The following is a 24,478-nucleotide window of genomic DNA, read 5'->3' on the forward strand; positions in this document are numbered from 1 at the left end:
TTTAGTATTTCTTTATTTTCACGCAAATTAAATTTGATGACTATCCGCTGTTTATAAAAGAATAATAAATAGGTAGGTACCTCGGTAACTCCAAACTCGTATTCCACTTGCATGGGCAGCAATTGATGATGTATCCGCGCTTCATCCACTGCCTCTTTGATCGTCTGCTGGAACCATAGCTTGCGAATGGCCACCTGAAATGGTCAAAGGCAAATATATTTTCGGGATCAGTAAGATAACAGGCCAATTCGCCTGTCAGCAAACCGATGCACAAATGGCAGCTAACTAAAATGATTTCAATATGCTTCTAATATCCGTTTGATGTTACAGGAAATGTACACTTCGTAATAGGGAGCTTTGCACTTTGTATGATTGAAATCCTCCTACTAATGATGGATGGTCTCCAAGCGCCTCCAAATGTAGACTTGTGAACAAAATTTTGCTAAGAGTGTGGACTATTCTTCCAACGGAAGTAAAAATAGGGGTTTTAAACTTACCAAGGCAACGGCTGTGGTTATCTTAGTGCCTCCAGAAGCTCCAAGCACCATTTTGGCATTGCCTACTGTATCAGAAATAATGCTAGGACTCATGGAAGATAAAGGTCTCTTTCCTGGCGCGATGAAGTTGGCCGGGGAAGGCTCCAGGCCGAAGTAGTTAGTGATGCCTGGAGAGGAGAAGTCGTCCATCACGTTGTTCATTACGATGCCCGTGTTCAAGGTCGTGAAGCCGGAGCCGTAACTGTAATGCGAATTAATATATGTTTATACTGGGACTTTGATCGTGCACCTAATCAGTAGGTATAAAAGATGGGGTGGTTTATGGAAGTATAAAATATATAAATCTCCGGCGGCGCTGTCCATTCAGCCGATCGGCTACTGGGGAACTTCTGCGGAGCATAATTATAAATTGGACAAAGCCCGATGTTGAGATAAAGCTACGCTTGTTCAACTAAAGTAGGCCCTGCGGCTGCGACACTATAAATTCTGGTGAAGACTAGGCTCTAGCCGGGTGCGTTCCTACATAGCAGCCAGTTACATATCAGGTGGTTGGATAACGGCCGGCAGTAAAAGCAGGCAGACACAGACGTCACCACAGCCGCCCTCACGTGCCCACCCCAAGACCGACGCAGCAGTGCGGCGCAGCGACGCTGAGAGTGCAAACGTCGTGAGATGGGCATACTCTACAAAATGGAGGTCTACCGGATGAGACTAGGTACTACTACTAACATATAAGATATTCTGAGCGTCTGCATTGCTAGCGCTGTGCCCGCATCAGGTTATTGGTACACTTCCGCACCGGACGTTTTTAGTCATTGGTGATAATTGATCTATGGACAACACTGACTGGTACTTGACAGAGGTGGTGGCGGATACGGCGCCTCTATTGCTAGCTATCACAGAGATGTGAGCTGTGCCCGCATTCAGGTTGTTGGTACACCTCCGCGCCGGACGTTTTTAGTCATTGGTGAATGACCTATGAACAACACTTACGAGTAGTTGATATAGCTGGTGACGGACACAGCGTCCCCATTGCTAGCTATGACAGAGATGTGCGCCGTGACCGTATCAGGTTGATGGTAAACCTCGCCGGACATTTTTAGTCATAGGTACCTTTGGACAACACTTACTAGTAGTTGATAGAGCTAGTGACGGACACAGCGTTTCCATTACTAGCTATAATAGACATGTGAGCTGTGCCAGCATCGGGTTTTTGGTGCACCTCCGCGCCGGACGTTTTTAGTCATAGGTACCTTTTGACAACACTTACTAGTAGTTGATAGAGCTGGTGACGGACACAGCGTCTCCATTACTGGCTATAACAGAGATGTGAGCTGTGCCAGCATCAGGTTGCTGGTACACCTCCGCACCGTATATCGAGGAGTCATTGCTTGTCATTGAGTCGTTGATTCTGCTGCGGATTTCTGCCCCGTATTCGGGCTGTGTCACGTTTTTTATTAACTGAAAAAAAAACTGGTTTTGAAAAGCCTAAAAACTTTTTTACCGGTCACTATGTGTTGGATCGAGGTGGCTGTTGGGAGAGCTAAGTAGAGCATGCAACGTGCGCTCTTCATACTCGTAGTGGCCTCCTCTGCCTTACTCTTAGTTTTATATTGAATATTAATTAGTTTTATTTTGAATTTGTTCGTTTGTCACATAGGTAGGTAGTTTTTTTTAAGATTTTCATATTTACATGGATTTATTGATTGAAATAAAATTTATTTTATAAGTATATTGAGATTTAATTAATTCACTTGTACCTAGACAAGGCAAATTCTGATTTTTTAATTAAAAACTATTTTTTGCGTTAAGATGTGGTGCGTACCTCATCTAACTGCAAAAACGCAGCATCTCCCAACTTAGTTCTCGTCGCGTAGGCGAACTTAAATGCCTCTATAATCCTATGGTATGTGAGGATTTTGTCCTCTGTCGTGTTGATGCTGTGCGGCCCGAAGTTGTACCCCGACAGCACGTTCAGGATGTTGGCTAGGATGAGCCCACTGCTGGGCGGTGGGGGCACGTGTAGTCTTTCCCCGTTTTCTAATCGTACGTCGATGGTCTCTGATACTTTTGCCCTGAAAGGAAGAAAAAGACGGTTACTTAAATGAAATATAATTAACACATTGCACCATTGTCGCTTACTGAAGCGACAATGTTGCAATGTATTATTTAAGCTGGTCACTTTGCATAAAATATCCGTATAAAGGGATGCATTCTAATTAATTTAAAGTATACTCGTTAATAAAACCCTTTCTTGAAGCAGGTAATTGAACACAGGTACGAATTACCTAAAATTTAAACGATTAGGTATATTTATAGTAAGTATCTACGCTTTTGGTATCTTAGATGACGCCTTGTTATTATTGATATAAACGCTTTCATATTTTTGTTTTAATTCCAATTCCAATAATAGTAAACCTGATGGAATATTATGGGTGAATGTAGGTGATAAGTATATTGTTTTGACGCAAGCAGCTATCTCCTTAGGTCAGAGGGGGTGACTATTTACGCAAACATTATTATTAATAGGAACATACATTTTAAATGCGACGTTTTCTATTACGTAAAGGCAATTATTATAATTTGATTGTGTTTATAAACATTTGATTAAAAGAACCGGCTGCATTTCACCGACTTCGTACCTAATTCTCATCTGCATTCAGCATCAAAAGTATCGGATCAAACAACACACCACCACCACCATCTACCATGTTGTAATAGCTTAACAAACAGTGATGGTTCTATATGTTGAACAATAAAAACTGCAAAAGATATAGCTTTTAAATTAATTTTAGAGATTTGTCTATATTTGGAATACTTATCTGGAATATCAGATGCTTTTGGCGCGTCGTTTCTTCCGCTCCTATTGTTGCTCAGATTTTTGTGTGCCTACACTTATGGGATGACAAGCAGCGTCGAGACGTACACATCAATTAGTATATATTATTACTGGACGTACATACATAGCGACTATATCTTCACTTGTTAGTTAGCATAGAAATTATCAATATCAATTCAACAACATCTAGATTTTTTTTGGGTTCTCTAATACTGAATAATTTCCCAAACAACAATACCTCTAACTACTTGTCAAATCAAATATGCTTTATATTATATGCGTATGGCATCTGGATGAGTATCCACGGCTAATAAAATAAACGCGGCGGTGAGGGGCGGCTATAATATACACCGTGTTTTTATTGAATTTCGTTAACTTTGGGGTATCGGTAAGTACGTTTAAGGAAACTAAATGGCATGTCAATTATTAATTTAAAAAATTCTTCTTGCAAATTATTAATAAAAAAAAAATATTTTTTTATAAAAAGTAACTAAATGTTGCATATAGCGTTGTTGTAACACGGGCATTACATTTAACTCAACCAAACAATTGAAAACTGTGACATATCAATGTCATTTCGAACGTCGATCGTCCGAGATAGTACTTACGTTTAGTAGCAAATGTATGAACTCGCACTAAACACTAATCAATAAGAAAACAGGCCCTAAGGCAAGTATACACGCTCGTAAGGGCCTTATAAGTTAAAAATTAATGATTGATTAACTCAGAAATGGAGTTAATTAGAATATCGGTATCTTTGAGAAAGTTACTTAATTTCAGCTCAGGAATGCACCCTCGAAATTAACGCAAATCAAAAAAAAACACGGTGTATACCTACAGAGTGTTTATTTAGTCACCTGCAATAATTCACGGGCTGAATATGTAGGTCATACTGAGCAACTTTTAATATGGGACCAAGCCCGAAATCGCGAAAAAAATGACTCCCCCATAGAAAATTTCAAGGTCAGACAGCCAAAATGTATGAAACGGCCATTTTTTTTTCGTGATTTCGGGGTTGGTCCCAAAGTAAAATTTGCTCAGTATGACCCCGTCAATAATTCTAGGTGACTAAATACACATCTTGTATGTATGGTGTTCCAGTTGGTGATATACGAGTCGTAAATTGAAGGTTTCGTATCGTAGTTAAATTAGGTAAGTTTTGTGTGCAAATGAACTGCCCACTTACCTACGTAGTAAAGGGTAATCACTTATTTCCTTTACCAACTAAACAGGTTATAACTATTGTGTTGCGTTTGCGTACCTAAGCAATTGCAGAAATCTCAATTTAGCGGAAATAAGCAATCTGCAGTCGTATATTTATTTTATAACTATAGCAATAATTATAATTTTTTCAACCAAACAAAAAGTATATACTTTGCGTACCTACGCATCTTAAGAAATTCATTAAACATGTAAATTTATAGGCACATAAATACATGAACGATACTGCGATGTTATACGAGCAATAAATAAAGTTAGCTAAATAATTCACATAATAAACCAACGTTTGTAGCTATTTAAACGTACTTAACGTTAAACAGTAACTGAAGGTTTGTGTACATTTCCACAGCAAGTAAGTATTTAAATAGACATTGTTGCAAATACGATATTTTATCGAAAAGATCGTAATAACTAGGATGGAAGTTAATTAGAAATGTTTTGAATAAACTTTCTAATATGCCAATGTTCCGCTAAGCACAGATTTGGTATTTTTACACAGTTTTACTTTCAGCATGTAGTTAATAATTACTTTAGCTGACTAATCAGTTAAATTAGTATTTTAATTAGGTACAATTAAATAATACCATTTAAGAAAAGTATAATTTTTACCGGTTTTTTCGGGTGCGATTTCCAGCGGTTTTTGACGAAGCAGAACGCAGTTTTTGATTTAATAAAAGTAGTAGGCTACTTGTTAGTTCGATGTTTCGTATCTAAGGAGAACCAAAACTTGTTTCGCTAGGTCTCTTGTTTTCACTAAAGTTACTTTAATCATAATCTCTGACCTGGATTAGTAATTAAAATGCGTAAAACCGTAAAAAAATTGTAATCATACTTTGCATTCGTTTGTGATTCATATGACATTCGTGACTAATACTGAAAGCGTCTACGTGCTGTTGACTAGGGACTACCTATAAGTACATAGTGTTATCACTACTACTAAGTAGATGTAGCCTAAGATAATATATTCTTACCTAATATTGTTAATTTTATTATCTATTTGTATTCAGTTATTATCAGTGGCTTAAAAATGTAAACAACCAGCAGCGTTATTTGGCCCAGAACTGTTTAAATCCAATCGGAGGTTTTGTTGTATCAGATACGAAATGGAAATCCAAACAAATATATCTATCTGATTATAACAAAAACATACCTATATCGTAATCGTCTGATACCAAGCAAATACTACTATACCTATATACGTGTAGGTGTGTAGGTACGATACTTTAAATAATGTTTATTTAAAGTCTTTTAACAAGGTTGATATGAAAAAAAAAAGTAAAAAAAAAAATTTGAACATTTTGTGGTCAGTCACGCATGAAAGTTACAGTTATAGGAATGAGCCGTTTATTTATTTATTTTGAGTGTTTTGGTATAAAATAAACCGGTTTAGGGGGTTATGCGTTATTATTTCCGAAAATCGTAAAATAAGGGGGTTAGTTTGAATTTCGCCTGTACCTACTAAATAAAATGTTCCTAGTTTCCATCTCTCAACTCTAGTTGGCAGGTTAAAGGAATAAGGTTGATTAGGAAACAGAATTTGTGTATGATAAAATTCTGACAATGAATCATTTGTGATAAATCATACAAAATTAGGTAATAAAACAAGAATTAGTATGAGATAACTTACACGCACAGTTCGGGTTATGCATACGAGTCAGCCAAGGCGAATCATTATTTTTACCTCGCACGATTAACAATATCGCGATAACGTTCCAATACTTTCTAGAACTGAGTCATTGCTGTAATAATAACAAGTGCTTTAAAAAGTGGAATATACTCGAAAAGTTATTAAAAATGTGTAAATAAATGAACACTTGAACAAGCTATGGAATGATGAAATATGTGAGTCATATTACCGCAGGTATTACACTGGCGGATCGATAATCTTACAACTTTGCTGGTACAATAAGTGATTATAGCATTACAACTGCAACCGTATAGCTATTTCATGATAACAAAACTGCGCTGTAAAATATGACTTAGAATTCCAATGAATGAATTCTTTTGATTTATTTTTTTATTTTTTTTCTGTTTCCTACAATTTCTACAATCTTAATGTTCACGTATGAATTTTACTAACACTATTGTAAGATTTGGTAATTACCTAAGTAATTATGACTATTGGTAATTTATCGCTAAATCATGATACTCACGTACTTATCGTTCGTGTAGTATACTAAAACAAAGATTGACGATAATGCTGAAGATTGCCGATGCGATGGATACCTATTAAGAAAATTGAAGTATAGGTATCTTCTGTAATTAAAAGACTTGCTTAAAGTGAAATTTTTGTGATGTACTTAATTTATAAGGGATAGGTGAAACTACATGAAAGCTTGAGAAATTTAATTGTATTTTTCCCACGAATACTGTTAAAATATTTTTCCTTCAAGTGCAAAGTGATAAATGTGATATCATTGTTTGGGTGTGTCCCATTCGTGTGAACACACACACTGCTGTCCCAAATACAGAACAATACTGTTAATTTTACCAACAATAACAATGTGCTGTAAATGAGGAAAATACCTATTCAATAACAACAATTAACTTACCGTATTTTAATCGATTTCCTTACTACGTGGTTTTAGCTCCAGTTCATTATAATTTTATTATTTACCTACTAGCATTTTTTTAATTAGGAATTTATGTTGTGATGATTAAAAATTTATTTCATTTATTTAGATAATGTTTGAACATTTAACTCTCATGTGAGCAAGTCGACTGGACAACTCCATTGCGCATCGTGTGACCGCATCTTCAAAACAAAGTTTGGTTTTGCGAGCCACATAGGGGCATTTCATAATCCGGATAAGAATTGTTCATGGAGTCGCCATTGCCGGATACGGCAAGGAAGGAGATGATGATGAATGATGATGATATAAATAAAGTCTACGAAAAAACGTGCCTCGACAAATCAAGAAAAAATTATGCTCGAATAGATGACGATATACCTTTGGCCTATACTCGAGTAGATGGCGACAATGTTTGATATTTAATAAATAAATAATATAATAAATAAAAATACGCCTCTATACTCAATCCTCTTTGGTGAAACGAAAGGTGACCTCATGTTTACTTTAAATGTGAACCTTGACGATAACAAACAAATGCTATTCTAAGGAAGTTCGCAAGGATCAAAATCTCTATATTTAATTTAATTTTCGAATAATGAAAGAGTGATAAAGACGGACTTGGATTTCTTCGAACCTCGTATTTTACTGTCTGTATTTTAGCGCGACACAACTTTACGTTTTCCCGTAAAATACTCCCATAAAATTCTTCAGATCTTCAGCGGAGTCTATAACGACGAGATGTTAGAAGGATTTTTGGCCACATCATAAGCGTATCATGGGTAGATATTTTAGCGCGACATCCTATGCTCATAGCCTCAAGGCTCTTTAAGAACGTTTCCTGTTACGGAACGTTAAAATACTCACTCATAATTCCTCAGATCCTCAGCGGAGATGATGCTGCCGACTCTCTTCAGGTCGTCCAGGAAGTCCTTAGCCAGGCTACCGTTGTAGAGCTCGTCGCCTCCCCTCTCGGCAATGAGGCGAAGAGTCTTGCAGAAGGCTTCGCTCGGCTTCACTATCGTTCCTGGGTTGTAGAAGTTGTTGGTTGACGGGTCCACATACATTTTTCTGAAAGTAATTCCGTATGTTTTTCGTAACTAGTGATGTCTCGACTATGTGTGTGGAGCTACTACTGGACTAAATGGCGGTCAAATCGCCGAATTTTGGGCCAACTCGTCGGCAAAGCCAATCGTTTCTTGGTACAATCGACTAATCGGCATTTTTTGAGTTTACAGCCGTTTTTATTTCAAGTGTATTTTCGAATTTTTAAAACAAACCTACTAAGAAAGCATAACCTCGCGTGTATTTTTTTTATTCGACTTAATTTCATGATAAATAGTATTGTATAGAGTAAATCTTGTTTAGACTCACTATTTAGAAGTGCCAACTGAAAGAAAGTGAAGTGTTTAACGAAATCGAGAAAAAGTATAAGTTTCGTTCACTATAGAAAAATACACGTGAGGTCTCCTTTTGTACCTGCCCCTTTGGTTTAATGACAAAAGTTTAGTTACGGGTGTTAACCTATGTAAAATTAAAGTACCTTAATATTGGGTCACTCTTTATATACGGCGCGGCCAGCAGTCCGTCGAACATGACCTTGGATACCTGGAAGCCATAGCTGCAGAATCCCATGGTGGGCGCGATCAGCTCGGCCCACGGCAGCTTGCCCCACCGTTTGTGTGCTGCCCACATTCCTCGGAGCTCTCCTGGTACTCCTATTGCTAGAGGTCCTAAGGACAAGAAATGTTTGGGTGATTTTTAGCACGTTGCCATGGATGCGTTGCCTGCGTCTGTCTTTATAAGCAACTTTAGCGTCTCCCGAGGATGCTGGAGAAGAACAATATGACATTTGCTTGTTAGCACTACCAAATAAAATTAATAATATTTTGGGAAAACCCTTTTGTGATGAAAAAGTAATTACGGAACTCTATACCCTATACTGAGCATGGTTCGACATGCTCTTGTTTAGGGTAAATCTTCTATTACTGGCCATCTTCCAATAACTGGACATCTTATACTGAAATGGCTAAAATAAGAATTCTTTTGATTTATTAACATAATTCAAGTAAACCATATAACTTGAGTTATGAAAATTTACTTATATTGTGTGAATATTAAACCGAATATTTTTAGTATAAGGTGTTCAGTAATTGGAAGATGGTCAGTAGTAGATGATTTATGTACCCTAATTCTATTTCAATATCATGTCACGATATAAATCAACCTTGAGGCCTATTATTTCGTTCATCGTTTGCAAATGAATAAACATTTATGACCGAGGTATTTAATGCTATTTTTATCTAGTTACTGTTTATATTTGTGTTTAACTATATTGCATTTATTCGATCAGACCTTGACATCGTGATACTGCGATCAGCCGCAGTGACCGGGGTGACATATCAATCGTTATCAATATGTTGCACGCAGGAGTTGCAAAATTGCATGGAAACACATGAATGGAATTCATTCCTAAAGTGGCTATGCAGTTTTTCAGCTGGGATTACACTGCAAACTGAAGGATTTACTTACTATGTGCATTAATCAAAATAGTGTACTTGCACACATTGTTGTCGTTAAGTTTGTCATCCCTGCTCAATGCGGCAGATCGCGATGTCAATTGAGTATAAGGGTGCGGCCCACACATATCGGGATTCGGCGAATATTCGTGATGGCGTCTCTCGCTATCCAATGGAAAAGAGACGCCATCGCGAATATTCGCCGATAGGATGACAAGATGACTGCGCCAAACCATCCCTCACGGATCTGTTTGCAAAATTTTTATTATATGGGAAGTTTCTTAGTTCACCGCGGAGTGGCGTTGATTTATCCGTCAATTGTAGTTTGTAAAACAGGCCCTTAAAGTCACACGATGCCAGTCTGATCGTGATCTTAATCCAGTTGACCTTTCGGTCATTCAGTAAGCCATGCGCTCCATATATCGACAATACCTTAGTGAAACGGCGCCGAGACCGGATGGTCGAAGAGAAAGCTTTAGAAACCTTACCGGCACCAAACGACTGCAAAATGCCTATTAATAACAATTCACTTTTACATCTGTTGCTTTACTGTTTGGAGAATTAATGTTTAATTGCCTAACCGACATGACAGAGGTGGTTTTGAAGTAATTCCCCTGCATGAAAGTTCATCTAGCCAATAAATGTATGTGTACTAATGGAATAGGTAACCCAAATTTAGAGTGGAATGTATGGGGCCCGATACATTCCACGACTCTTCTCTTTCCGAACAGACTCTATCCGTTAATTTAACTACAACCTTATTCATTTGATAAATTAACAGTTTAACGTATAGAATTACGGAACACGATAATAAATACAGATAAATGTTAAATAACCGCATTCATTTGTTTTTGTTATTTAGCACTGAACGACTGAGCAGCAAAATACCTACAAAAATACATTAATGTTCTCATTTAGATACTTACATTGCTACGCCGCACATAAGTATGCAATGTTTAAACAATTGTAGAACAGAGAATAACAGTTTTAATGATAAATGAAATTTATTCCAAATATTACAATCCATAGGGTGTATATGACGCATATTCATACCTAAATTATTGCGCATTTTAGATATGACTATTTTTAATATGTCAGAAATTGTTTTAGTTTTGAACGTAGATAGAGGACTTTTTTAAATAAAAAATAGAAATAAATAAATCAGGTTTCATTGTTATTAAGTTTTTATTTTTATACAGCCTGTGAGTGTCGTATTTAAAATGACAAAATGTCACGAAGCGTTTTAATCTGTCGATATACTAGCCTGGGTATTACATACCATAAATTTTTTTTAGCCTACAGTTTTCTGTTTTCCTTTATATTGGTACCTATAGGCGTCGCTTGACTCCTATTGTCATGTTATCAAAGGTAAAATTTGACAAATCTGCGCGTCATAGTGATTGACACGAACTATACTATGTAACTACTTAGTACTACCTTATAGCTTTATCCTTCATTATTATCGGCCAAGGCAAACGATCTGAGATATCCGCACTACTTACGTTGTTTATATTCAACAACATAATTTAAAAATCAATTGTATCGTCGCCCCCGTCACGCTCCCGCGTATTTTATTATCGTCTCCTCTAACTGACCTACACGACATTATTTTATGTGTCTGAGCTGAAGAACGTATTCGTGTTAATATGGGAGCCAGTTTAGGACACAAGGTCACAATAAAAGAGTGGTGTAAAGTATAGAAAGTAAATAAGTTCCTAACGGGTAGCGATATTAAACATAGTCTGGCACAGCGACCTTGTCAGTAGAAAAAGGCAGCAAATTTAAAAAATGTAGGTGCGTAGAGTTGACTTCCCACAGAAAATTTGAACTTCGCGCCTTTATGTGTGTTTCATTATACAGACTGTTAAATTGACTCTCCCATAGAGTGTCAAGGTCAGGCAGCCAAACAGCCAATTTTTTTTCGCGATTTCGGGGTTGGTCCCATAGTAAAAGTTGCTCAGTATGGCCTATAGAGCTTTTTTTTTAATGATTTACGGGGTGAATATATATATTCACCCCGTAAATCATTGCAGGTGACTTAATAAACACTCTGTATAAACATTTTTTTATGTAGGACTTGTAAATAATCACATTAATCACTTATCTTAAAGAAACACTTTCCGAGTATCTACATTATAATTGCTCTGAAGTCTGAACTTGTAATGTAAACGTATGTTACATATACACAAAACGGGCCAAGAGCATGTCGGGCCACGCTCAGTGTAGGGTTCCGTAGTTACTCTTCCGTCACAATAAGCTAAACTGGAGCTTAAAGTATAGTAAATTGTTAACCAAGGGATGAAACGGTACCTTTCACCCGAGTTAAACAAATAGGCAAATTTGCATAATCAGTACCTAATTAAAGTAAGTCTTTTTACTATGAAGGGATAACTTTTTGCGATAACTCAAAAACAGCTAAACTGATCATGTCCGCTATAGTTTTCATTTAATGTCTTTCTTAAGCTCTACTTTCACGATTTTTTTCATAGTTTTTGGACCTATGGTTCAAAAGTTAGAGGGGGGGGGGGGGACACATTTTTTTTTTCTTTCGGAGCGATTATCTCCGAATATATTCACTATATCAAAAAATGTTTCTTGAAAACCCCTATTAGTTTTGAAAGACCTTTCCAGCGATACCCCACACTCTAGGGTTGAAGCGAAATTCACCCCCACTTTACGTGTACGGGAGGTACCCTAAAAAAAATTAAATTTTTAGATTTTATTGTACGACTTTTTCGGCTTTATTGATTGTTATATCCATGCCAAATTTCAGCTTTCTAGCACTAACGACTACGGAGCAAAGCCTCGGACAGACAGACAGACAGACAGACAGACAGACAGACAGACAGACAGACAGACAGACAGACAGACAGACAGACAGACAGACAGACAGACAGACACACGGACATGGCGAAACTATAAGGGTTCCTAGTTGACTACGGAACCCTAAAAATTATACACATTGGCAGATATGTAAACACCAGGTAGTCTTTTTGCCAATGAACAATCTCTTAATACAACCTTTACACCAATACAAAATTACCTTTAGAGGCTTTAGAAGCGTCTCCTTTGAACATATCTCTTGTAGCGGCCAAAGGCGCTGTTTCTCTCGCGTTGACGGTGTACGCCTTCTCTTCATCTCTGATGTAGACTGTCATGAAGAACCCGCCGCCGAGACCCATGCTCTGCTGATTGAGGAACCCGTTGCAAAACATGGCGGCGATCGCTGCGTCCACCGCTGATCCATTTTGGCCGAGGATTTGTCTGTGAATAAGAATCAATATTGTAAATATGTTAGAATCCAGTTTGCTAGGTTTAGACTCTTCCGTGGAGGAAACTTTGTGAGAACTTCTAAGCTACTTAGCGTGGGGACTATTCCTATCTCAACCCCCTTGTGAGAGGACGCATGTGCCCAGCAGTTGTGGGGACGTTGGGATGAGTTATATAGGCCGATGATGGAGATCTCTATTGAGATTGGGTATGGTTTGGGCTGAAATAATGTTTTACCTCTGGCGCTATTTTTTAAGTATGGTTCTATGATAATCGATTAAGATATACGGAGATTAAATCAAGTATCGATTTTTAATAAAGACAGATGGTAAATCTTTTAAGTTTCAAATCTCAAAAGTAATGGTAATTTAACTTTTTCTTCCGAAATGGTATGATATCTAATATTGTGGTACAATAATATGTAAACGACACTATAATTCAGTACATAGTTACTCAGATTTAATTTTGTAGGAAAAAAAGTTAGCCCTACATTAGGTTATAAAATCCTTAAACTGAAAAAAAAAACAGAGTATATGTACTACGTTGTAGATACGTTAGATAATTATAAAATAAGTAAGGTACCTATTCTTTACAAGTCACAGGTGGATGTTTAATTACGAAAAGTACGTTGACCACAAGTCGTGGGCACTCTAGGCGATGCGTAAAAAAATTGCCGTAAAATAATGTGGCCCGTTATCGTTTTAATATCTTAAGTGCGATCAGTGTATGGCAACTAGTTTTAATACAGACAGGTTTTTTTGTAGAAAACGCTTTTAGTTGCTAGCTGGCAACATAAGTGAAGAGTACCTAATAATAGAATACGAAACCGGGTTTGGTTATTGTATATCTATTCCACTTATTGAGCGATCGAGCGCTAAGCCCGAGGGAAGAGTCTCTGTTTCAGCTTGGACGAAAATGCTTTTGTATGTCCGGTACAGGTCGCATTTTTCAACCAACCGAATGATATTTTGTTCGTAATTATTAGTAATGAAAATAATGAATCCGTATATATGTGTTTTTTATACTCGAGATAATCAAAAACGAATCACTGTACGGTAATTACTGTTCAGTTTTTTTACAGTTCGTTTTCATTGTTCCGCAGTGTAATTAGTGTGTACTTATATGTGTGTAACTAATTGTAACGTATTTGGCATTTATTTAAACGAGAAATACAAGATTAACCATGCATGAGTCTATACTTAGGTAATATTAAAAAAAGTAAGGAGGATTGATAGTTAATAAAACGAGTAAAGCGGCGACGTGGCACAATTTTAATAATTAATTTAATTCTAATTAGTTTCCCTGTATATAAAATTATACCTCTATTAATTTATTGTACGTAATTAGTGCATTTAGTGATTGCTATCGGTAATATCCTTGCCGGGATAAATGCTAAGGTGGGAGATAATTATAATATAATAAATGGGAATTAATTCCCCACGCATAAAAATAAACATTATGGGTAAATTTTGCACAAATGGACTTAGTCTCACAGTAAGCTCAGTAAGGCTTGTGCTGTGGGTAGGTATACTGTAATAGATGACGATAAGTATAATACATATATAGATATATATTGCCGGCCGATCGTAAAATCAGGCAGATCATGAAATTCCTAGGCATATAGTGAATCATGAAAGTAATTGTCTCGTTCCCTGAGCCGGCGGACATCTATGCGGGGCTCCAATTTTTGGACAGTTTTCCGTTCGGTCATTTGAAGCAACAAACAACTAACGACCCTACCCTATCTTACCTATCTACAGGTTTAATGTAAATACCGTCAAAACATTATTCAGCACAGGAAATTTACGATCGGCCTGATTTTACGATACGACAAATAGACAAATAAGTAGAAAAATTTATAACTCAGGAATAAATGCCCGTACCAGGATTCGAGCCCGGAACCTCCTGCTTCAGATACAGGCCTGTATCAAGCGGGTCACTGCCTCGTATTTAAATAAAAGTAAACAAAATCTACCCTCAAATGGCTCCATTAAGCCAGTTGAGGATAGATGAAAACATTACATGTTTAAATAATGTAAGTTAAACTTAGGTCGTTCAGTGACAGATCTGGGCGGTTTGTATTTGGTACCCATAAATGTTATAACTACCCGAAAATTTACAAATTGTTTATTTACTTTTTTAAATACTTAAAGATCCAGAGTATATGCTAGGAGACCGTTAAAATACTTAAATAGCGGTTTGTATTTGGTACCCATAAATGTTATAACTACCCGAAAATTTACAAATTGTTTATTTACTTTTTTAAATACTTAAAGATCCAGAGTATATGCTAGGAGACCGTTAAAATACTTAAATAGCGGTTTGTATTTGGTACCCATAAATGTTATAACTACCCGAAAATTTACAAATTGTTTATTTACTTTTTTAAATACTTAAAGATCCAGAGTATATGCTAGGAGACCGTTAAAATACTTAAATAACCACGTCAACTTTATTTAAAACCACGATTAAGTATCTTCTAATGATGATTGATGTCTCTACTGATGATCCTGTAAGATTTTTTTAGTGACAGCCCCACACGAAGAACGGACGGTCTCAACAGTCAGTAGGGGCAGCATGGTTCCATTTTTATCACCTGTCACTATGTCCGTCACTTTCGCGCTTACATATTTGTTAGAACGTGACAGGTATGGTGACAAATGATAAAGAGCCGACCATCTTAGCCCTACTGTTTTAATATAGATTGACATATAAAATAACTGTTTTTTTCTAAAATAAATAAAGATCGGCAAAGAGCATGACGGGCCATGCTTAGTGTAGGGTTTCGTAGTTAACATTCTGTCAGAATAAGAATAAGCCAAGCGGTTGTTATTATTATCAATCGCTGGTTGTTAGTATCATGTACATTACAAGCACAAGGGAGTAGTGTACGTGTTTTACTAAGAAGAGAATATTGGACCAATTATAATATGTTCGCTAAAGTTTTCATTAAAAGTATTAAAAGTATTTTTTAAAGTATGGGGGTGACATATTTTTTTTCTTTGGGTGCAATTATTTCCGAAAATATTAACTTTATCAAAAATTAGTTTTTTAAACCCATATTCGTTTTGAAAGACCTATCAAACAATACCCCACACTAGTGGGCTATATAAAAAAAATGTATTTTGGAAGTACACCATTTTTTTATAGTTTTCATTTTACCGTTTTGTTGCAATGTATGATTTATGTAATTCGGTATCCATGCCAAACTGCAGCTAAGCACTACGATCACGGAGCAAAGCCTCAGACATGGCGAAACTATAAGGGTTTCTAGGTGACAATTAAATCCCTAAAAAAGTAGGTACTAGTGACGGTGTATTGTTTGTTGAAAAATGCTCTGTCTTTAAAAATTGGCAAATTTCGTCGTTTTGAAGGTTTTTTTTTACAGTCCAGTCCTTTGTTTTCTTATATTTTACATGGCTAGCTTAACACTAACAGGAAATTGATTTACGATGAAGCATGGTTAGATATTTATATTTTATAGTTTTGGAATTGAAAAGTTATTATGACTAAATGTCACGTTTTGTGCCACGTACAATTTATAAACTTAAAACGTCGTATTTTTTGTTTAAATACCTATTCATGTCATCCATGATGAAGCGCAGATTTGTCCAATCTAATATTGAATAACATGACAATACGAGTCAAGCCACGCGTTTTCGTGAATGGCACGATCTATACTTTACGAAGCACAAATTATTAATGTTATTCATGTATATATTAAATATCTGTATGTGGCCTATGCAACACCGTGTCTCGGTTTTAAATCCCTACCAATACAGTGGAACCTCGCTAACTAGAACCTCGGTGAGATGAAATCCTCCAAAATAAAGTGCTATTCCCTTCCCTTCAAAACCTAAAACCTCTCCAACTCGATATATTTAACCTCATTAAGACGAAGTAACCAACGATTGCGATTCTCTTCACGGCTATTCAGTACAAATTTAACCTCCACAATTCGAAAACTGAACTTAGACCTCCGCAATTCGAAAAAATGGACGTATTCTTAGTTTACCTCTATACCTCGATATTAATTATCAACAAACCTCTGTTACTCGAAGAAAATAATAAGACCGTGCGTGTGTATAATTAATTAATTATCTGTCTATTACGATTTTTTCGTTTATATTACCTCTGTAGAGTCAGACCAGCCAACCAGACCCAGCCTGCGCAAGTGTTAAGTAAATGTCATAATTTAATAGAAGTTTGACCTTGACGTTTAAAATAACACTTACACTGTTTCTATGCTGTCAAAATAGCTGCCAACTGATAAGTCTTAACCTAAAAAGTCTAGTCTTAAAATCTTAACTTTGTATGAAATGAAAATGTATAAAATATGCTTAAATCGCCCTTAGCCCACGCCGACGTTTTCAAAGTTTAAATCTATTTTTAATAAATAAATTAAAAAAAAGTAAAAGGATGTAATTATAGTATTAAAAAATATATGTGATAGACTACCTCATTGTTTCATGTTTGTCTATTGCAAAACTTATATAGTGACCTACGTATAAGTCGTGTTAGTATAATAACTACCTATACTATTTACACCATTATAATTATATTAATTATAATCATCATTAACGCCTATCTGCAAAGCCGTATTTTCTATACCAATTTGTCTAAAATTTAGTAGGTAACATTAACATATTATGCAGCAGAATAAGAATATTTAACCCATACCCGCTGGCAAAAACTCACTCCTATTCAGAAGAACGAGCTCGTAACTTCAAGGAGTTAAGACCAAATAATAATTCTGGGCGTAGGTATATGGGCTAAGTAATGGTATTATAATTATAGCGACGCTAAGCAAAATCTAACCGCCCTATTTAAATTTCAAGATACGCCGTAAGTTGGCAGCAAGGCCCCTACTTAATTCAGTAGGGTAATATGCATCGCTGCACTATTGATTATACACTTCCGGGCGCGTTATTGATCGTCCATGCAACCACTTATAACCTAGACAATAAACTGACCTGTAGGTTATATACGCTACTCTTTGTTATGTTATCATCACGTGATAATGTAGCTACGGCGCAAAATAATAAAATATTTACTGATAATAGCGGCAAGGCCAGAAGCGCGCGCCGCCTCGGCTTGTGCTTCAAGGTTGTTTTTGTGTATAAACAGCTAGGCGTAGGCGGATAAAACATAACAAAGGCAACGACCTCGCACATTTTCCGGCAAAAAAACAACAGAATAATCGTAAATTAACTCTTTATTAAACCTTAAATTATTATTACAGTCCTTTGAGCATCCTACCCCAAACATATACAGGGAGAAAACACAAAATTAAAAGTAATAAACTAACTAGGAATTAATAACACAGCAAGATGAGCTCTATAACAAGCTCGGTTTTAGTTTGAGATCAGATCTGGAAACGGTGGTGTGTCCAAAATAGATTTACCGGTGGCCTTGGGCCCTGGGCCCGGCACGTCCGATGACTTCGCTCGCTGCTGCTGGCGAAGTAGCACCCCTGCATGAGCAGGAAGCGCCAAGGATGCTCCACTGATCTCGACGAGGCCTACCCGAACTCTCCTCGGGTATCCGCCTTAACGTTCTCCATTCGTTCTGCATATCGACGTCCCAATTCCAAGCCAAAAGTCGTTTTTTGATCCGGAATTTTCAGTGCTTGCCGGCCTTCTTGTTTTTCTCTGTGTTCGCTAGCTTTGTAACGATCTTTCTAGAATGACCGGACGGGTCGAAGTGGTTCTGATGCTCGCTCACCTCGCGCTTCGATCGCTGCTTGCCGCTGTGTCCAGAGAAGATGTGTTTGTCTTGCTCGAAGTTGTAGTGGTCGTACTCGTCGAAGAAGGCTTCAGACATGGTTGCGATGTGGATTTTTCTTTCGTTTTTAATTAGGTAATACACTGGTTGCGCGTGCAACGTTACTTGGTTGGATATTCTGGCTTGAATGTTCGGTGCGGGCGGAGGTGGGCGCTTATATACCGTCGCGAGACACGTCACTGACCGCATGCGCGTCGATAACGATGAAGCTTCGCGATTGGTCGATGCAGCCGGCGACCCGGTTATGAAAGAGTTTGTTTATAAATGCGCATGTGAGTATGTAGTCACGTTATGTACCTGTGTGCGCCGGTGTGTCACACCACATTAAGAATTATAAACACCTCAATATTATTTCCGAAGTCACGTTCACATCATTTAGCATAATTATTTTAGATTAAGATTTTACGTCGGGTATTTATTTATTAAAAAAATATATTGTTTGGTTGGCGGTTATTCAATCATTGGCCTAGATTGTTTTAAAAACAAAAGTTTTGTATACAGGGTGAGCAATCCACATGGACGATATGTTACTTACTGTAATGCAATGCAAGCCAGTAGGTAATGCATAAGGATATCGGCTTGAATATTCGCTTTGTTATCTAAGTAGTATGGTATAGTAATGAATAGTATTAAAACTTGAGTATAATATATACTTACTTAAGTGTAACCTGAGTTATACATTATGTCGGTAAGTGCGGTACGTATTTATTTATTCTGAAAAGAATGATTCTTAAAATAAGTTGAGGGAATGTTTTACATATAAATGTTACAACACATTTTCCTAGATTTTTACGGATTGAATTTAAAATGCTACTGTACGAATGAAAAACTATTTTCTTAGACTTTTATAGTGCATTTTCCTGTCTTTCCATAAACTTTGTTTGTCACTGATTATTTTATTCATAGAAGATGAATTTTGCTATTTTGCTGTAGGTTAACCAATAAGCCTCTGGGTTGGGAGGTCAGATGGCAGAGTGCTTACGCCAATTCTTGGGATTAGTAGCCAAGCGGACCCCAGGCTAATGAGCCGTGGCATAAAGGCGAGACAACGCGATGTAGATGACGTTTATGCGGTAGTCTTTTTGCGCTATCGACTAAAATTAATAATTTTCCTAAGTTTTCATAGATCGGCTTTAACATTGTGAGTGCCGGGAACTATGTTCGTAGTCGCTTTCGTCTACAATGCGGGAAAACGCTGAGAGCGGCTACGAGCGTAGCGCTACGAAAACGTTGGCAGGAATGTGTTACATGATTTTGACCGAATTAATCTTTCTCGCGAACTAGTTGAATCGAATAAATTTTCTTAAGAGGGAAGTATACCACGTGATCGGCTATATAAAAAGAGAAAACGTTTTTCCACTTCTAAACGTTTTCCATTCTCCATGATATTTTAGTATATCACTGAGATATCAATGAAAAACTAGGTTTATAGGTTTTCCATCTTTCAAAATTAACCAAACAAAAAGAAAAAAAAAATTCTTTTTATTTCAAAAAAGCAAAACCTGTATACCTCGAATATATTATACTGAAGCGATCGACATCAAAATCGAAGTGATTTGTTAAGATTTTGTCAGTGGAAACAGTTTTCTCCTGAAATGGAATTTCATAGAAAAATTACCGTTATTTCGTTAGATTCAAAAAGATATTCTTCCTTCTTAACGTTTCATGATTTGACTATATTTTTTATTCCGATTGCTTGAAATGTAAAATTAATTAATCGTTTCTTAGGTTTAGAAACATGTTGTAAGTAGCTCTCAAGTATGTTTGTAAGTAGCTCTCAAATAGATCTATTTTAATGTAAGTAGTTAAGTATCTATTCAAAAAATACTATATCGAGGGTTATTATTTCGTGCTTTGGTAAACAAAAAAGAAGTTTAGCAAAGTGAATGCTATATGCATAGAAATTACTACAAAACATCAACATGTGAGCCTGTTAGCATATACATTAGTATTACATATGTATCAGTATGCTAATGTAAACCGACACGCCACACACACATACTAAATCTCCTTAACAAGATCAATGGATCGGTGCGGTTAATCTTATTTTATAATAATAACTCGTATATGTATCATAAGGTTGTCAATATCTTTAAATACTTCTCTATTATCAGGAAACTGTGTTCAAATAAAAAAGTAAAGAAAAACATAAGATTTTTCCAAACCCTTACATGTTCACTAAATACACAAAACCATATCGGTAGCTCTGAAGATAGGGTTGCCATCTCTAAAATTTGGAAACCAGGCGCGTGAAAACCCCGGATTTTAGAGTCCAGAACCCGGACATATCAACAGGGTTTTTTAAACAGGTTGTGCGTGTGTCGCGGGCGGCCTAAGACTTTAAATTTTTAAACCCGGACTACAAATGAAGCCTCCCCTGGACGCTCCCCGGTTGCCCTCTAAACTAGGACAAATCTGGGGAAACCCGGACGGATGGCAACCCTATCTGAAGATCCCATCCTATCATTGACCTCTGTTTGATCCCTACTGAAAACGACACCTTGTATGTAAAACAGTGTCATTATTTATACGACATTGATAACGCATAGCCTAAACCGTAAGTTAGAAAGATTTATTTTCATTTTCTCGCATGTTATACGCTGATGAAGAACTTAAAACTGCAATATATTTTAAGTAATACTCTTCATAATTAATAATTTATTTTTCATCAAGGGTGATGAAAAATATTATATTTCGTGCAGTTGTTCCCACGGGAGTTATGGATTGTGAAAAAAAGCTATTTATGTCACTTATCCATACAAGCCGAGTAGCATAAATGAGTTTTACTTTTAGAATACTTGACGTTTATAATGTAATATTTTTGTTAATGTTTAAAATTATTTAATTTGATTAATTTTTCAGCCATTAAAAATATATTTCGGCTGACTGCCGAATAGGTGTGTTGTGTGCCTTCGATGCCTAATCTGTATTTGAGAATTATTTCGCTTAAAATTTACTTTTTTCTTCGAAAGTGTGATGGAAAACATTGTGTGTAACTCCGGGGGTAAGAATATTGCAAACTCGTATCCAAAATTTCACTTACCTCCCTCGTTGCACAATGTACTATAATGTCTGTGCAATGTAGTTTATAAGGTTAACCTAATGTATATAAAAATAAATTGCAGTGCCCTTACAGGGTCTATGTTCCATGTAAATGTGGTATAATGGCAATAAAGATGTTTGAATTTGAAGACGAGGGTGGAGGTTTTCGTCTGTTTTTTTTTTAAACTATGAAGTACTGCCCATAGAAAATAGTATGACCGATGACTGTTCATTTGTTTCTTTCATAGAAAATGAATGACGTAGTACTTAATAGTTAAAAACAAACATAATCAATGTTAACAAAATTATGTCTTCTGTTATTAAATAAACAGAAATTACATTTCAATGAATGTAGGTTAAGCAATAATCAAGTGCAGACTCTGGTAGAATCTGAACGGTAGGTATAAGTACTAGGTATAGGTAAATAATGTCATTGATAAAAAAATAACCCGAATAAACAAAAATAGTAATGAGGTTAAAGCAGTATAATACGAGTATAGATTAACATATTTATATGGTATGTAAAATAAATTATTTGTCATACATCTTACGTAGATAGGTAGAGGTACGGTCAGGTCTAAAATATCGATACGAAAAAAGTGCCAAAAATATGTATACACGACTTTATTGCCCATATATTAAGGTAGTGTATACATATTTTGTCACATTTTTCGTACCGATATTTTCAGACGTGACTGTACCTATGTGGTTCTCTATTGTTTCCCATAAAGTTTTAAGTCATAATGTATTGTTTGTCCGCATTTTCGTTAGTCATAATTTGGTTTTTCTCAGAAACGCGTAACTTTTCAGGATTGCCATAAAACAAACCTAACCTAACCTAACCTATCTATAGGATAACCTAAGGAAATTCCTGAAAAGTTAACGGTTTCAGAGTTATGACTAATGTTAATATGACTATTATTACATGATGACTTTCAATAATTATGCGAAAGAAAGGGATCTGGACTGTACCTATGTTATTGAGTATGATACACTTGATCTCGCTAACGAATTACCCCGTATGGTTGTTATAGATCGTGTTATTTACGACGACGTGTGTTTTAACTCGTATTGTCATGCTATTAAAGGTTAGATTTGACAAATCCGCGCGTCATCGTGGACGACACGAACTATATTAGGTTAGGTAGTAAGTTCGTGTTCTTCTCTCACTCTCACTGAGCGTAAGCGTGAGCGGGATGGAATTGCGTGCCCGGGAGCGGATACAATGTTTTTAAATAAATTTTTTGTACGTTGAAATAAATAAATAAGTAATCAATACGTTCCCTCAAACATGATATTGCCGATTTTTAGAAGCAATTGTCATATTTTTAGCTTTTGTGCATAATTCGTTACCTACAATTTTGTTTAAGTGCATTTTAGATCTTTGTAATTTTTTTTCTATCGAGCGAATGTCAAACACACGGAGTAGGGCTATAGCTGCGAAAATCGAAGTTCGTCAATTGCGGGCATTTTTCTCTGTCACTCTAATTACGTCTTAAGAAAGAGTAAAAGAGTAAAAGTAAGAGTAAAAGAGAAAGATCCCCGCAATTTGCGAATTTCGGTTTTAGCGGTAGGCCCCTAGAATTGATACAAACCCTGCTACTTCACTGCTAATTCAATTTATGATAGCCTTATTATGATCCAAAAAAGCGGTAAGACTTTTTTGAATCCGTTTTCTGAACTTACTGCACCTTGAGTAGATAGTTTTGCAGTCTCACTCAATTTCGTCACTCCAAAATCTGTGGAAAACTTTTGAAATACGAGCGATAGAAATTAGGAATCTACTGGTATTGACCACTCGTTTTAAAATTCTATTATTAGATTTTTTTTGTTTCTCAAATTTTGAAAAAGAAAAAAGCGGCCAAGTGCGAGTCGGACTCGCGCATGAAGGGTTCCGTACCATTTAAGACGTATTAAAAAAAAATCTACTTGCTAGATCTTGTTCAACATTTTACCACTTTGGACACACATTTTACCACTTTGGAACTGTCTCTCGCGCAAACTATTCAGTTTAGAAAAAAATGATGTTAGGAACCTAAATATCATTTTTGAAGACCTATCCATAGATACCCCACACGTATGGGTTTGATGAAAAAAATTTTTTTTTAATTTATTGACGTATTAAAAAAAAACTATTCACTAGATCTCGTTCAAACCAATTTTCGGTGGAAGTTTGCATGGTAATGTATATCATATATTTTTTTTAGATTTTTCATTCTGTTATTTTAGAAGTTACAGGGGGGGGGGACACACATTTTTTCACTTTGGAAGTGTCTCTCGCGCAAACTATTCAGTTTAGAAAAAAATTATATTAGAAACCTAAATATCATTTTTGAAGACCTATCCATAGATACCCCACACGTATGGGTTTGATGAAAAAAAATTTTTTTTTTAATTTTTATGACGTATTAAAAAAAAACTACTTACTAGATCTCGTTCGAACCAATTTTCGGTGGAAGTTTGCATGGCAATGTATATCATATATTTTTTTTAGATTTTTCATTCTGTTATTTTAGAAGTTACAGGGGGGGGGACACACATTTTTTCACTTTGGAAGTGTCTCTCGCGCAAACTATTCAGTTTAGAAAAAAATGATATTAGAAACCTAAATATCATTTTTGAAGACCTATCCATAGATACCCCACACGTATGGGTTTGATGAAAAAATTTTTTTTTTTAAATTTTTATGACGTATTAAAAAAAAACTACTTACTAGATCTCGTTCGAACCAATTTT

The 24,478-nt window shown here is 36.2% G+C and overlaps 2 protein-coding genes across 10 annotated transcripts in view; both read right to left on the reverse strand.

The window, feature by feature from the left end:
* Window positions 1–24,478, reverse strand: part of LOC133524328 (glutathione hydrolase 1 proenzyme-like) — an 85,982-nt gene that overhangs the window by 4,399 nt on the left and 57,105 nt on the right. For all 9 annotated transcript variants that reach the window (XM_061860288.1, XM_061860289.1, XM_061860285.1 and 6 more), the window contains 7 exons: window positions 12,690–12,910; window positions 8,671–8,860; window positions 7,995–8,198; window positions 2,323–2,572; window positions 1,768–1,958; window positions 498–738; window positions 81–194 (listed from right to left, as the gene is read on the reverse strand). In XM_061860288.1, coding sequence (XP_061716272.1) covers window positions 81–194; window positions 498–738; window positions 1,768–1,958; window positions 2,323–2,572; window positions 7,995–8,198; window positions 8,671–8,860; window positions 12,690–12,910 — 1,411 coding nt within the window. The remainder of the gene's footprint in view (window positions 1–80; window positions 195–497; window positions 739–1,767; window positions 1,959–2,322; window positions 2,573–7,994; window positions 8,199–8,670; window positions 8,861–12,689; window positions 12,911–24,478) is intronic.
* LOC133524343 (nuclear protein 1) lies at window positions 18,114–18,849 on the reverse strand. Its single transcript, XM_061860313.1, has one exon. It carries the CDS (start codon window positions 18,737–18,739, stop codon window positions 18,539–18,541), a length of 201 nt encoding a protein of 66 aa, XP_061716297.1. The 5' UTR covers window positions 18,740–18,849; the 3' UTR covers window positions 18,114–18,538.

This window comes from Cydia pomonella, chromosome 13 (assembly GCF_033807575.1).
Source record: "Cydia pomonella isolate Wapato2018A chromosome 13, ilCydPomo1, whole genome shotgun sequence".
NCBI classification, from domain to species: Eukaryota; Metazoa; Arthropoda; class Insecta; order Lepidoptera; family Tortricidae; genus Cydia; species Cydia pomonella.

Bases quoted from the DNA above. Each gene is read 5' to 3' on its own strand.
- LOC133524343 (XM_061860313.1), bottom strand. From the start codon at position 18,739: ATGTCTGAAGCCTTCTTCGACGAGTACGACCACTACAACTTCGAGCAA.